Source organism: Budorcas taxicolor, chromosome 7, assembly GCF_023091745.1.
Source record: "Budorcas taxicolor isolate Tak-1 chromosome 7, Takin1.1, whole genome shotgun sequence".
NCBI classification, from domain to species: Eukaryota; Metazoa; Chordata; class Mammalia; order Artiodactyla; family Bovidae; genus Budorcas; species Budorcas taxicolor.
Window position 1 is genome coordinate 18,546,860 of NC_068916.1, and position 13,801 is coordinate 18,560,660.

The 13,801-nt window shown below is 57.3% G+C and overlaps 2 protein-coding genes across 3 annotated transcripts; one reads left to right on the forward strand and one right to left on the reverse strand.

Annotated features, from left to right (window-relative positions):
* The first annotated feature begins 1,231 nt into the window (after positions 1-1,231).
* On the forward strand, positions 1,232-3,326 carry LOC128051431 (3-galactosyl-N-acetylglucosaminide 4-alpha-L-fucosyltransferase FUT3-like). Its single transcript, XM_052644010.1, is given in 3 exon segments — positions 1,232-1,375; positions 2,225-2,730; positions 2,732-3,326. Coding segments are annotated over 3 exon segments (1,245 nt in total).
* Positions 3,327-5,925: 2,599 nt separating this feature from the next.
* On the reverse strand, positions 5,926-9,444 carry NRTN (neurturin). 2 transcript variants are annotated; one of them, XM_052644013.1, is made up of 2 exons: positions 9,276-9,444; positions 5,926-6,350 (listed from the first exon to the last, which is right to left on the reverse strand). In XM_052644013.1, exons 1-2 carry the CDS (start codon positions 9,442-9,444, stop codon positions 5,926-5,928), a joined length of 594 nt encoding a protein of 197 aa, XP_052499973.1. The 2 variants fall into 2 exon arrangements, 1 of the variants encoding a protein (XP_052499973.1); XR_008199714.1 differs by having other exon boundaries at positions 6,298-6,429; positions 9,276-9,373.
* Positions 9,445-13,801: the final 4,357 nt, after the last annotated feature.

Genomic DNA, 13,801 nt, shown 5'->3' on the forward strand with positions numbered 1-13,801 from the left:
TTAGGATGGACTGGTTGGATCTCCTTGCAGTCCAAGGGACTCTCAGGAGTCTTCTCCAACACCACAGTTCAAAAGCATCAGTTCTTCGGCGCTCAGCTTTCTTTATAGTCCAACTTTCACATCCATACATGACCACTGGAAAAACCATAGCCTTGGCTAGACCGACCTTTGTTGGCAAAGTAATGTCTCTGCTTTTTAATATGCTATCTAGGTTGGTCATAACTTTCCTTCCAAGGAGTAAGCGTCTTTTTATTTCATGGCTGCAATCACCATCTGCAGTGATTTTGGAGCCCCCCAAAATAAAGTCTGACACTGTTTCCACTGTTTCCCCATCTATTTCCCATGAAGTGATGGGACCGGATGCCATGATCTTCGTTTTCTGAATGTTGAGCTTTAAGCCAACTCTTTCACTCTCCTCTTTCACTTTCCTCAAGAAGCTTTTTAGTTCCTCTTCACTTTCTGCCATAAGGGTGGTGTCATCTGCATATCTGAGGTTATTGATATTTCTCCCGGCAATCTTGATTCCAGCTTGTGCTTCTTCCAGCCCAGCGTTTCTCATGATGTACTTTGGATAGAAGTTAAATAAGCAGGGTGACAATATACAGCCTTGATGTACTCTTTTTCCTATTTGGAACCAGTCTGTTGTTCCATATCCAGCTCTAACTGTTGCTTCCTCACCTGCATACAGGTTTCTCAAGAGGCAGGTCAGGTGGTCTGGTAGTCCCCATCTCTTTCAGAATTTGAGCGCGGCTGCGACGGTGCAAGAGCTACCCCGCGCCCAAGGTAAGGAGCGGCGGCTGCACTTTGCTGGAGCAGCTGTGAAGAGAGACCCCAGGTCCAAAGTAAGAGAAACCCAGGTAAGACGATAGGCACTGAGAGAGGGGATCAGGGGGCAGACAGACTGAAACTACAGTCACGGACAACTAGCCAATCTGAACTCGGGAGAGGAGTTTGCAGTTACATTAAAAGAGGAGAGTTCGGATTCTGGATCACAACTGCTCCAGCTTTGTGTTTTGGGGCAAGAGACATACTCAGAACCTCTGTTTTCTCATCTGTAAAAAGGGCGGCTCCATGGCTGCAGGAAGTGGAGGGGCACAGGGCTAAGGTCCTAGATTTCCACTCCCGGGGCTGGGGTCTGGAGTCTGGGAGGGCTTTGTGACCGCTTGCAGGAACAGAAAGGACCAGGGAGTGGACCAAGAGACCCCCAGGATCCCCTAGAGCACGACCAGGGATGGGAGGTGTCTTGAGTGCTTATTCCCTGAGCTCTTCTTGTCCTCTCCCCGCAAACTGTTCAGGTTCCCTGGCACCTTCGGGCCTTGGCATTGGCTGTTCTGTCCACCAGGAGTGTCCTTTCCCCCAACTCGTATGCTGCCTGGTGAGCCCTCTACCATAATTCTGTTGTACTCCTCCCAGACGGAGTCTTGGCTCCAAGCCTCAACTCCAGGGCCATGGGGAACACCCAGTAACCAGCCCTGTCTTCTCCCTAGGCTGGGGAAGACTCTGGGGAAGCTAAGAAAGGGCAAGGGCAAGGGCAAAGTCACGGTCAAGGTGGGACCTGAGAACCATTGGAACCTATCCTAGGTCAAGAGGTTGTGTGACCTGGTGGGTAGGAGAGTGTGGACTCTGGGGCCAGCTCTGCTGTTTTCTCACTGAGTCCCTTAGACTCAGTTTTCTCATCTGTAAAATAGAAATAACCCACATGTGCCCACTAGGCATGGGTGTTATTGGTTTTTTTTCAATATTTATTTATGTATTTGGCTGTACCAGGTCTTAGTTGTGACACAAGGCATTGTCAATCTTTATTGCAGCATGCCAGGATCTTTAGTTGTGGTACGTGGGATCTACTTCCCTGATCAGGAATCAAACCCCAGACCCCTGCATTGGGAGCTCAGCATCTTAGCCACTGGACCACCAGGGAAGTCCCTTAGTCAGTCAGTTCAGTCGCTCAGTCATGTGCAACTCTTTGCGACCCCATGAATCGCAGCACGCCAGGCCTCCCTGTCCATCACCAACTCCCAGAGTTCACCCAAACTCATGTCCATTGAGTCGGTGATGCCATCCAGCCATCTCATCCTCTGTCGTCCCCTTCTCCTCCTGTCCCCAATCCCTCCCAGCATCAGGGTCTTTTCCAATGAGTCAGCTCTTCGCATGAGGTGGAAGTCCCTACGCATGTGTTATTATCCTTCTTGTCAAAGGTGCCATGTTCACTCTCCCCTCCTCCCAGCTGCTCCAAACCATGTATCCACCCGGTTGCACCAAGGTGAAGTGTTCCTGGCACCACTGTCTTCCCGGGCTGTTGCTGCAGCTGCTTCTGGCTCTGTGCTTCTTCTCTTATCTGCGTTTGTCTCAAGACAAGCCCAAGCCCATGTGGGTCTCTGAACTGGGGGCCCCTTCCCAAGCCACTGAGGGGCCCTCCGCCCACCTGCCCCTGCGCGTCCTGCTGTGGACGTGGCCATTCAACCAGCCAGTGGCTCTGTCCCGCTGCTCGGAGTTGTGGCCTGGCACAGCTGACTGCCAGCTGACCGTCAACCGAAGCGAGTACCCTCAGGCGGACGCAGTCCTCGTGCACCACCGGGAGGTCAGCAACCGGCCCCAGATGCAGCTCCCGCCTTCCCCACGGCCCCCTGGCCAGCGCTGGGTTTGGTTCAGCATGGAATCGCCCAGCAACTGCTTGAAACTGAAGGACCTAGACGGCTACTTCAACCTCACCATGTCATACCGCCGGGACTCATATCTTCATGCCCTACGGCTGGCTCGAGCCGTGGCCTGGCCAGCCTGTGGAGACGCTGCTCAACATCTCGGCCAAGACCAAGCTGGTGGCCTGGGTGGTGTCCAACTGGAAGGAAGACTCTATCAGGGTGCACTACTACAAGCTGCTGAAGCCACACCTCCAAGTGGACGTGTACGGACGCTTCCACACCCCACTGCCCTATGCGCTCATGGCCAAGCAGCTGTCCCAGTACAAGTTCTACCTGGCTTTTGAGAACTCCCTGCACCCCGACTACATCACAGAGAAGCTGTGGAAGAATGCCCTGCAGGCATGGGCCGTGCCAGTGGTCCTGGGCCCCAGCCGGGCCAACTATGAACAGTTCCTGCCACCCAATGCCTTCATCCATGTCGACGACTTCCAGAGCCCCAAAGACCTGGCGCAGTACTTGCTAGCACTGGACAAGGACTACGCCAGCTACCTGAACTACTTCCGCTGGCGGGAGACGCTGCGGCCTCGGTACTTCTCCTGGGCCCTTATGTTCTGTAAGGCCTGCTGGAAGCTGCAGCAGGAGCCCAGGTACCAGACGGTGCCCAGTATCGCGTCTTGGTTCCAGTGAGCAGGCCAGCCTGGCACCTGCACTGCTGACTATCTGGGGACCTTGGTGGCTGGAGCTCTCCCTTACCTGGGGCTTCACCAGGGGTCTTTCCTCCCTGGGAGCTCGCTTGCTAGAAACTTTACCTGGTGGGGGCAGGGGTGAGTTGCCAGGGGCTATGGCTGCCCCTGGGGAACTGGCCTTGGCATCCTGCCCTCTGGTGATGGCTCTGGTGGACTGGTTTGTGATTACTGCTGCTGTTGATGAACTGCCTCTGAGGTATTAAGGTTGGCAATACTGACGCCATTTTCCATATGGGAATGCTCTGAGGAAAACTGGCGTGTCCTCCCTTATTCCACACCAGCATTGTCCTCTCAGGGCAACTCTGCTCCCAGGGGTCACTCACAGGGTCTGGCGACATCTGTGCTTGTCACAAATGGGGTGGGCTGATAGCATCCAGTAGATGGGGAGCCAGACATCCTGCCCAAAAGTCTACAGCGCCCAGAGTGGCCCTGAACTTGTGAGAATGGACCGGCCCCAAGTGTTCAGAGGTAGGAAAAACCCTCAAGCAGGGTGGGAAGACCGAGGCCGGGAGCAGGTGATAGTGGGGGTGGGGCTATCTGGGAGGTCACATAGGGCAAGGTTGAGACAAGTGAATTGTCTATACCCACTGCAAGGATAGAGGAGGGGCAGGGCATGCCCCTAAAGGAGGTTTGTGCATGGTTCTAAGCCCCATGTGAGTGGCAGTCTCTGTGTCCTGTGAGTGTGTGTGTGTGTGTGTATGATGTGCACTGCTGAGAACCCCCAGCCCTGGGTTCTGCGAAGGCAGCGCTTGTTTATGTTCCAATTCTCTGGTGGGCTGGGCCAGCGCCTTGTGGTTGGATCCAAGTGGGAGACAGGGAGGCTGTGGTCCCAGGAGGCCACACATACACACATACACACCCCCAAGGCACTTCAGGGACAACAGGCCCAAGCACCAAAGTTGATTTTCCTGCTGTGTGTCCTGGGCTGAGCAACTTCCCTCTCTGAGGCTCAGGGCCTTCTAGGATGGGGAAACTGAGGCTCAGCTTCCTCGGCTTCTGGGAACTCTGGCCTCTCTGCCACGGCTGCTGGGCTGAGTCAGCCCGAATGTTGTAAGAATCCACCACCCCAAACCTCAGAGTCAAAAGACTGAGGGGGTGTGTCGGGACCCCAGCCAGCCAGCATGCTCTGAAACTGCCTTCCAAGCTGACCACCCACGGTCTGGGGCCTGGCCTCCAAGTGCTGCTCTTGGGCCTCTCTGGAAGTCCTGCCTATTAGCTGACTCCAGGGGGTCCAGCTGCCGCAACAGCAAAATAGAAGACTGGAAAGCAGGGAGCTGGGAGTGTTCCTGCCCAGCCAGGTGAGCCTCCCTGGGGGGAGCATCTGACCTGAGTCTCCCAGCATCAGGATGGGGATTGGGTCTGCGCAGGACACCATGTTTGGTAGGTTCTAGAAGGTGGTCCTTAGCGCAGCAGAGAGGAGGCCAGTCTAGGAGACACAACAGTAAAGGAGAGGGAGGGGCTGTTCTTTTGAGAATCCCAGTCTAGTGTGGGAGGATGGAAGAGAAGGGACTGTGCCCTTAGACAAACTGGGCCAAGGGGCAGTTGTGCCTTGGAGACATTCCCGTGCTACCCAGTCTGAGGGGAAGAAGGGTAGGAGTCCACTCCATCTGGTCTCCCGTGAGCCAGTCCTGGGCTTGCAGCAGCCACTCTCTTGCCCACCCTCCTCAGACCATTGACCAGCAGACCCCTCTCTGCCTGCTAGGAACCCAACACCCTGTGCCCGTTCTGGGCGTGCCAAGCATCAAGGTGACACCGTGGGCAAATCTAAACACCACATCACGCTTTTTCCATCCTCCACGGGGCTCCTGGAAAATTCTCCCTCGAGCTCTGGCCAAAGCCTTTACGGCCCAGGACGTAGGTCCCTGGGGACCCAGCTGTGCCCCAGCAGGCGCCGGTTTTGGGCTAGATGGGGTTGGCGCCCGCCCCAGACCTATCCCCGCAGGGAGATGGGCAGCGCCGATATTTTTAGCTAGTGAAAGGAGATAGTGGCTCCGAGTTCACCCTGGTGGGAGCTGACCAGGCCCGAAGAGGTCTATTGGGTGAGGGAGATTTGGACCACTTGGACCGCAGTTTTTCCATCTGCACTGTGGCTCAATCTTTCCTACCCAGAAGGACACCTTGCCGGGGAGTAGGCTAGGACACACCTGGAAGGGGCAAGAGAGCCTGTAGAGAGATGCGAAGGAAGGTCCCTGTGGACATGCCCCCTTTCAGCCCCTCTTTCCTTTCTGCACGCCTGAACAAAACCGTCTTTCTTTCCCCCAGCCCAAAGCAAATGGGATCCTCCCAGCATAGTGCAGGTGGTACCCGTCCCCCTCTTCCCAATGGAGATGGCGTCTCCTCCCCGTAGGCCTTCAGCGCAGAATCACAACCCCGGCTGGATTTTCCACACTTTATTTTGGTACAGTTAACGCGAGAGTCCTGAGCCCTGGACGGCATCTTCTGCTCGTGGGCAGTCTGTCGCGGGGCTTGCCAGGCGGGACCGTGGGTGCCGTCGGGGCGGGGGCCGTGGCCGCCGTCTCTCCAGGCCGGCTGAGGTAGGGTCACACGCAGGCGCACTCGCGCGCCGACAGCTCGTGGACCGTGTGGTAGCGACTGTGCGTGTCCAGAAAGGACACCTCGTCCTCGTAGGCCGTCGGGCGGCAGCAGGGCTGAGCGCGGACCCGCTCTCGCCGCACTCGCCGCCGCTGGCGCAGGCGTCGCAGCCCCAGGTCGTAGACGCGCGCGGCCGCCTCGCACGCGCCTGCGCAGTAGCGGAACAGCACCGTCTCTTCCGAGGCGTAGCCCAGGCCCAGCTCGTTCACGCGCACCTCGAGCTCGCGCAGCCCGCAAGGCCGTGTCCCCGACCGCGCACGCGCGCGCCGCCGCCGGGGCCCCGCCCGACGGCGCGGACCAGGGGACCGCCCGGCCCAGGGCGTCAGTTCTCGAAGCTCCACCGCGTCCGGGGCGCCCTGCAGCAGCGCACGGTCTGCGAGGGGATGGAGAAGGGCCGGGGGGCGGTCAGTGGGTGGATGCATGGGAAGGAGCGCCACATCTACGCTGTTCCTCTGCGAAAAGGGACCCTGTGGTGACTCAAGGGCTAGCGCACCCTCTCCCGACCACATCTTATCTTGCTCCCTGATTCCGGCTCATGCTCCCTTTCTGGGCGGCGTGTGTGTAAGGGGAGGGTTGCATATCCAGGCCCCCAGGCTGGGTCCCCAAGGCTACCAGCACTCTACTCTGGAGCCTACACCTAAGATGGACTGCCCAGAACCATTTCCTGTACCACATACCAGTCTGCCCCAACTTGAGCTGAGCCGACCCGGTGTCTGTCTCCCTGGGGGCACACCCCTCCACCACTCTCTGTGGACCCCATCCCTATGCAGGGCAGCACTGGAAATTCTTCCCTTTTTCACTGAGCTGCTCTCACCTCACTGGAGAAAAAAAAAAGGGGGGGGGGTGGCGCTCAGCAAGCGGTGTAGTGAACCAAATCCCTGTCCCTCCTGGGCCCCAGCTGTCCCCACCCCACGCTGGTTGCTCCAGGAAACTGGCACATCCTCTCTGAGCAGTGTTGGGGGCCTGCTTCCCACACCCCAACCCTCCACTCTGGTTGAGCTGTCATGGGTCTCTCACTCGGTCTCTGGGATCCCCACCCAAACCTCTGCATCTTCTCGGAACCTCTGGCCTGTTACCAACGCCTCCCCCTCCCCCCATCCCTCCTGCTCCACCGTGTGGCAGTACTTAGTTTCCCCTTTCACAGCACCAAAGCAGGATGTGTGAGCTTCTCAAAATGCACAGACGAGCAGCTGACACTGAGACCTGTGTGTTGGCCCCGCCACATAGGGTGACAGCTACTGTCAGGGGCTCCCCCCATGTTACAGGTGAGGAAACCGGGCATCTAGAGGGGAAAAGAGGTGCCTAAGACCTCACCACTGGCAGGTGGCAGAGAGAGAGAAAACCAAACAGCCTTCCCACTTCCATCCCGTGCCCAAGTTTGGTGCAAGTCCAACCCTCTTCTCCCACAACTGCCTGGAGGTGCCCTGAGCCATAGATTCCCAGGGCTCCACGGCCTGAATTTATTTCCCAAGCGGCTGGTCCTGCCCCGGTGCTCCTCAGCCCCAGGAGAGAAGTGTAGACATCGGGATAGCAGACAGCGCTGAACTGACACTGGGTCTGCAGACACGGGGCTTCCAGCCCCTGAGCAGGTGGCAGTCACTCTTGTGGATGAGAGAGGAAATCCCGAGTTTAACCTCTCACCTGCCCCCAAGGCTGGCGCACCTGGCTGTCAAAAGAAATAGCTTCTTGGAAGGCCCAAGGGGGAAGGGCTGTCTCACCCTGGGAGCTGTCTGTTCCCATAGGGGGTCTCAAGAGCAGACAAGCCCCGGTCCTGAGCCTTGCTCTGCCCACTCTGAGCCTTGTGGTTTCAGGCAGATGACAGCCCTACTTTGGTTGCACCCGTTGTACCCTGCTGTACCCTACTTTCATTGTTTGCTCAGTGAGACTTGCGGAGTCCCTACTTTGGCTGCGGCTGGGAGGGTAGACATCGGGGGCCACCCAACAGCATCTTCTGGGAGATGGGTGGGAGTAGGGTGGCAAGCACTGCTTGCTCTAGAATCAGGGTGAGCCTACCTCACTAACAATGCCTACAATTCCACCAGTGTGCCCACCCCAAAGATGTGTGTCTAGAGTTAATTCATGGGATTGCCAGGTTAAGATACAGATCCCTGGTTCAGTGTGAATTTCAGATAAACAATAATCTTCTAGTATATCTGTCCTTCCAGCAGGCCTGGCCACGTGCACAGGAATACACATGGAATACAAGGAGATGATGCCCACACCTCCCTGGCCCAAGCCTGAGATTCCTCCGTCAGTGCATTAATCCCAGAATCTAGAACACGGACTCTGGGGTATGGAAATCCATGTCCTTCCTCCAGTAAGGCTGGATCCGGGGACAGGATGCGGGGCAGGCAGGACCCGACAGTGGGCTGAGATCCTCCCTGGTGCCTGAAATTCACCACTGGGCCTTTGCCCCCAGGGCCTGGAGCACTAGCTTTGGGGAGCCCGGGTCTCTGGGACCCAGAGTCCTGGGAAGGACTTAGCAGCCTGAAGGGGGGAGCGGCGGGGGCGGAAGTGGAGCTTGCGCCGGAGGCCACCCTTGTCCATTGTGAAGACAAGAAAGAAGGATTGTGTAGGCTGGCAGGGCGCGTGCAGACTTGCACACAGGCGTGCACGCACCCCCTACCCACAGGGGCCCACGCACGCTCTCCCGCCTACACCTCATCCCCATTCACCCGTGCGGATGCACGTATGGACACACCCATGCGCCCACAAAGTCAGGGCCCACGCACCGCTCCAGCCCCACAGAACCTGCAGGGGGCAGGCATCAGGGGCGAGTGGGGAGCTGGACCATGCAGCCACACCCCCCAGGGCTGACATTTCCATTTTTCTACCTCCTGGCCTTTTCCCACATCGTTCTTGCCCATCTTCTGCTCCTCTATGTCTGTCTTTCTCCCATTTCTAGGACTCGTCCAATTTCTAGGTCTCTCTTTGCCTCCCCCATCACCCCCCCTCCCGGCAGGTCACTAGGGGCTCGGGTCCAGCCTCCCTCTTCCTCCACCCCCCGCTGTGCTGCAGGGGCCGCCCGGGCCGAATGCCCAGGTCTAATCTCCATCTGGCCCCCGGGCCCCTCAGGGCTAGAGCCTAATTCCTTGTGACAGCTGAGCTGAGGGACCCCAGTTCCCAGCATCCATCCCCTCTGACACCCCTGCCAGACCGTTGAGGGGATTTGCACCCTCCCTCCACCCCATCTAAAATAAGCCTCTGTGGCCCCACTCCACTGCGTACAACATTCCACCATTATGGTCGCTGCGATGTTGGGGGTATCTGACTCAAGACGGGGTGGGGGAGGGCTTACACTGGGCCAGACGGGCAATGCGGGCGTCCAGGGTGCGAGGCGGCCGGCGCAACGGGGCCAGTGCAGGTCCGAGGCGGTGGCCGAGGAGCAGGCCCTCCCGACACATCCAGATGGAGAGCACGGAGCTGCAGAGCACCGAGGCCAGGGCCGCCGCCTTCCAGCGCTGCATCCTCAGCCTGCGTCCACGGGATGGTCAGCCACACGGCCTCCGTCGTCTGTCAGGCAACAAACGAATGGGCACAGGGTGCTGGACCAGCTAGTGGGGATACAGTGGGGCCCCTGAATTTGAACCACTCCTGCTTAATGACCAATAATAATATAGAAGTGATTCATCTAGGAACCACTAAACAAGGTTGTGGAAAATGCTGCCAAGGAGTAGGTGGGCACTGTGCCAGGGGTAACCTGGGAACCACCGCCATCTGGGCGTCCCAGAGTGCTTTCCTGAGGATTGAAGTTGAGACTTGAACAAAGGTAGGAGCTAGCCAGGCAGAAGAGAATGGCATCTCAGGCAGGGGCAACAGCTGGTGCAAAGGTCCTGAGGCGTGACCCGTGGTGGCCAATCCAGCCAGGAGGCTGCAGTGGCTGGAATCCAGGGAGTCTGGGGAAGAGTGGAAGGTGAGGACATCCCCAGCAGGGGGCACTGTGGGACAAGGGTGGTGAGGAGAGGTGGTGCTTAGAATAGATACAGTCTGGGAGGCTGGAGCCCTGGGGTTGAGCCATATTAATGTCCCTGGAAGTGACTTTGCGCCCTGCTCTGGGTCTAGGTTCCCTGCCCCCCAAGACAAATAGATGCCCAGAAGTGGGCAGCAATGGACCAAAGCTGCCCTCAACCCACCTCCAGGCCTTTGTACAAGTGAGTCCTTCTATCCAGAACATTCTCTTCTCCACTGCCGCCCACTCCCATTCCACTTTCAGTCCAGGAAGCTTTCCCTGATTGCGCCTCCTCCCCAGCCCCAGGCCCGTGCAAGGACACTCTGTGGGCGCTCTGTCTAAGCTTCTCCTGCTGGGGCGCTGATTACTCAGTGTTGTGGTTGCCTAGTCGCGTCATGCTCACAGTAGCTGTTTAATAACTCCTGCGTACCCCCACACCCCCACCCTGTCTGAGAAGCTCACCGCCACTGAGCGGCCTCCAGCCCGCGTTTACATTACTCCGCCGGCCGCCCGGCGCGGGGCCTGGCGGCCGGCCCGGTGTAAACATTTACACGGAGCGATGAAAGCAGGGCTGGACGACGGTCAGCGCCCCAGCTTGGCTGCGGGGTGCTGGGCGTCCCCGCGCGCGCGCCTTGGGCCGCACAGGCTGACCTGCGCGCTGCCCAGGGCAGTTAATTGCGTGCTATTTGCATTTCGTTTGCGAGTGATGTGCCTGTGTCGGCGGAGGGGGGCCTGGCGTGATTAAGAGCAGAAAGTTTGGAACCACCTCTCCCCTCGCCCCAACGGTGCACCCGCACAGGACCTACACCAGACAGTAAGTAACGGAGAACGCTTATTAACCCCTTGTTGTGTACCAGAACCGGTGCTGAGCCCAGGAAGGAGGCATTGTAACCTCCATTTTATAACTGGAGAAACTGAGTCAAGGGCACAGCTAGGAAAGGATCTAGAGACACACCCTGATTCTTTGACACAATGCACACCACGTGGGCGGAGCAAATGCTCTGGAGTCATTCTGAGGACCTGCCACTGTTGGTGGTATTGGATTTTTTTTTTTTGGCCATGAGGCATGCAGGATCTTCTCCAGCCAGGTGACTCTAGGGAAGTCCGTGGTGGTATTTGATACTGCTGTTATTATTACTGTGGTGATATTATTACTGTCAGTGGGGTGATGGATAATGAGGGCCCCAACCTGCGGCCATGTAAACAAACCCTGGGCCAGCCTGGAGTGCTGAGGACGCAGCATGTGCAAAGGCCCTAGGGCAGGGCCATGCTTGGCTAGTTGAAGGAATCATCAAGGCAACCCCATGTCGCTGGAGCAAAGTGAGCAATAGGAGGTGAAGGTAGGGAGGTGATGAGGACAGGTTGTGCAGGTCATGCAGCCCTGTGGGTTGGGAGAAGACTTCATTCTCAAGGTTGTGCAGCAAACAGGTCAGTCTTGGCATTTGTCAAGTGCCCAAACCCACTGCCTTTACTCTTAATGAGCCCCTACTTGATGCCAGATCCCATTGTACAAACTTAATGCATGTTATTAAGTCATTTTAACTTCATAAGAGTCCTTATTCCCATTTTACAGATGGAAAAACTGAGGCCCCGAGTGGCAAAGTGACCTGCCAGGGTCACAGAGCTAAGATGAAAACTCTGGTGGCCTCACCCACCATGGCAGGGGGAGACAGGGAAACCCCTCCAGGTGCAAGACCTCTGGTCGTCACACCCGTCTTGGAGTGGCGTGCCTCAGTTTCCCTGTTAGATTGGAACAAGGTCCCTGTACAGCACTAGTGTAAAACAGGGGGCTGAAAGGATAGATGGTTCTCCAGCCCCAAGATGGCCCAGCCACAGGAGCCCCTGGTGGCCTTGGAGCTGCAGACCTCCTGGAGCTTTGAGGGGGATGGGAAAGCAGGGGACTGCTGGTGGAGGGGACCTGGCAGGCACAGCTGATAAGCGTCTGCAACAATGGGCCTTTCTGTATGGGGGTCACCCAACTGGTTTGTCTCTGGCATGGACCTGATGGGGAGCGGGTGTGGCAGGGGGCATGGAGGAGGAGACCAGGTGTGCACGATCTGTGTGCTTGTGTCATGGGGAAGGTGGGCACTCACACAGCACACCTGGGGGCTCATGTTCACACCCAGACTCACACACACTGTGACTCGCTTAGCACATGTGCGCGTGCACACACACTCTCTCTCTCATGTGTGCCCAGTATTGCATGCACACTTTCAGACACTGCCCAGCTCACACGTTCTGACATGCTCAGATGCCATCCTGCTTACACACTCAGTGGTCTCACATACCCTCAAACAGAATCCCACTCACATGCTTGGACACAACCACACACTCCGGTGTTCTCCCACCTAGAACATGACCGTGCACTCAAACATTGTCACACCCTCACATCACTGCACTCACATGCTAGTGATACTCTCACATGTGGGCATTTTACTCACAAACATAGCATTCAAGCACTACCACTCACTAGTATTTGCACACGTGCACACACATCCTGATTTGCCCTTGGGCGCTCCCCTGATCACACCCCTTACACTCTCTCATGCCCATGGGAGCTCTTGCACACCCTTGAGACTCATACTCCCACACAAATCAAGCACCTTCACACTCAGACACATATTATGTCTTGCACGCTGACACAGAGAATGGGCACGCCACACACGTGCCGCCTCCAAGCCATCCCTTGAGCACTTGATCTCGTGCGTGCACAGGCGTGCCTGTTATCACCTGCATCCTATATTCCAGCCACTCGTGCAAGCAGGCATGCAGACACACACGTCCTGCCAGTGCTGGTGGCCCTTGGCCACCAAGATTCCAGGCGACACTGGGCAGTGGAGGCACAGCAGGTTGCGAGTGGGGAGAGGGGAGCGTGGGAGGCAGAATGGCCCAGAGGAGAGGGCCTGCTCTGCCCACACCTGCTGGCCTTTCAGGTGCCACCCATCTGCCAGACAGGACCTGCTCAGGGGTCCCTCTCAAGCCAACAATGTCCAGACCCTGGAGAATCCTCATTGCCTAAGGAAGGGGGCACCTCCCTTCATGGGGGTCAGGTAAGTCAGTCTGAACTACAGCAAGAGGGTTCTGGAATGACCTCAACTTCTAGGTGGAGGTCACAGAGTCCCCAGGGCTGGGAGGGAGGGGAAACTGAGGCTCAGAGAGGGGTGATGAACAGCCTGTCGACACACAGCCAGCTGGATCTTTCCAATTATCCAAGGAGCAGACAATTAGGGTGAGGGTGTGGGGGTGTTCCTGGCAGCTTCTTTGATGGTGCCAGGAAACACTGCTCGTTATCTTGATGTCCCGGCAATGCTCCAAGTTTCCACCTTTCTACAGAGCTTCCCAGGGAACACCCACCAGGCATACCTGTTCCCAGGGTCACTAGCCTTTAGCCTGCGGAGCCGCTGGCCTCAGGGAGGAACCTGCTTCATGCTTGTTCCCAGGGAGAGGTTGGAGGGGAGGGGAACCCTCCGTCCACCCACTCATCTCTCTAGTCTGGGGGAAGCACGCCTGTCTCCATCAGGCAAACTCCTACTCATCCTTCAAAGTCCCAGCTCCTATAGCCCCTCCTCCCAAAAGCCATGCCTGCTCCCTATCTTGACCATCCCCCCACAGCTGCAGGGCCCTCCCTCTTGCCCAGCTCTGCCAGCATAGTATGTGGGTCCATATCTGTCTTTGCTGGACAGGAGGAGCTTCTGGAGGGACAGTCTGGGCTGGGTCCCCTCAAGGCAAAGATGGACATTGAGAATTCCACCCACAGTCACCAGGCTTTTGCCCGTGTGGTGCCTCCCTCCACTAACACTGTTCTCCCCCTGCACCTCACTCCCAGATCTGTGTCTGGTCCTCCTGTATCTGTTTCCCCAATTTCAGAAAGGGTC

Bases quoted from the DNA above. Each gene is read 5' to 3' on its own strand.
- NRTN (XM_052644013.1), bottom strand. From the start codon at position 9,444: ATGCAGCGCTGGAAGGCGGCGGCCCTGGCCTCGGTGCTCTGCAGCTCC. The intron at 6,351-9,275 runs GTAAGCCCTCCC...ATCCCCTCGCAG, and splicing joins CATTGCCCGTCTGGCCCAGT to ACCGTGCGCTGCTGCAGGGC.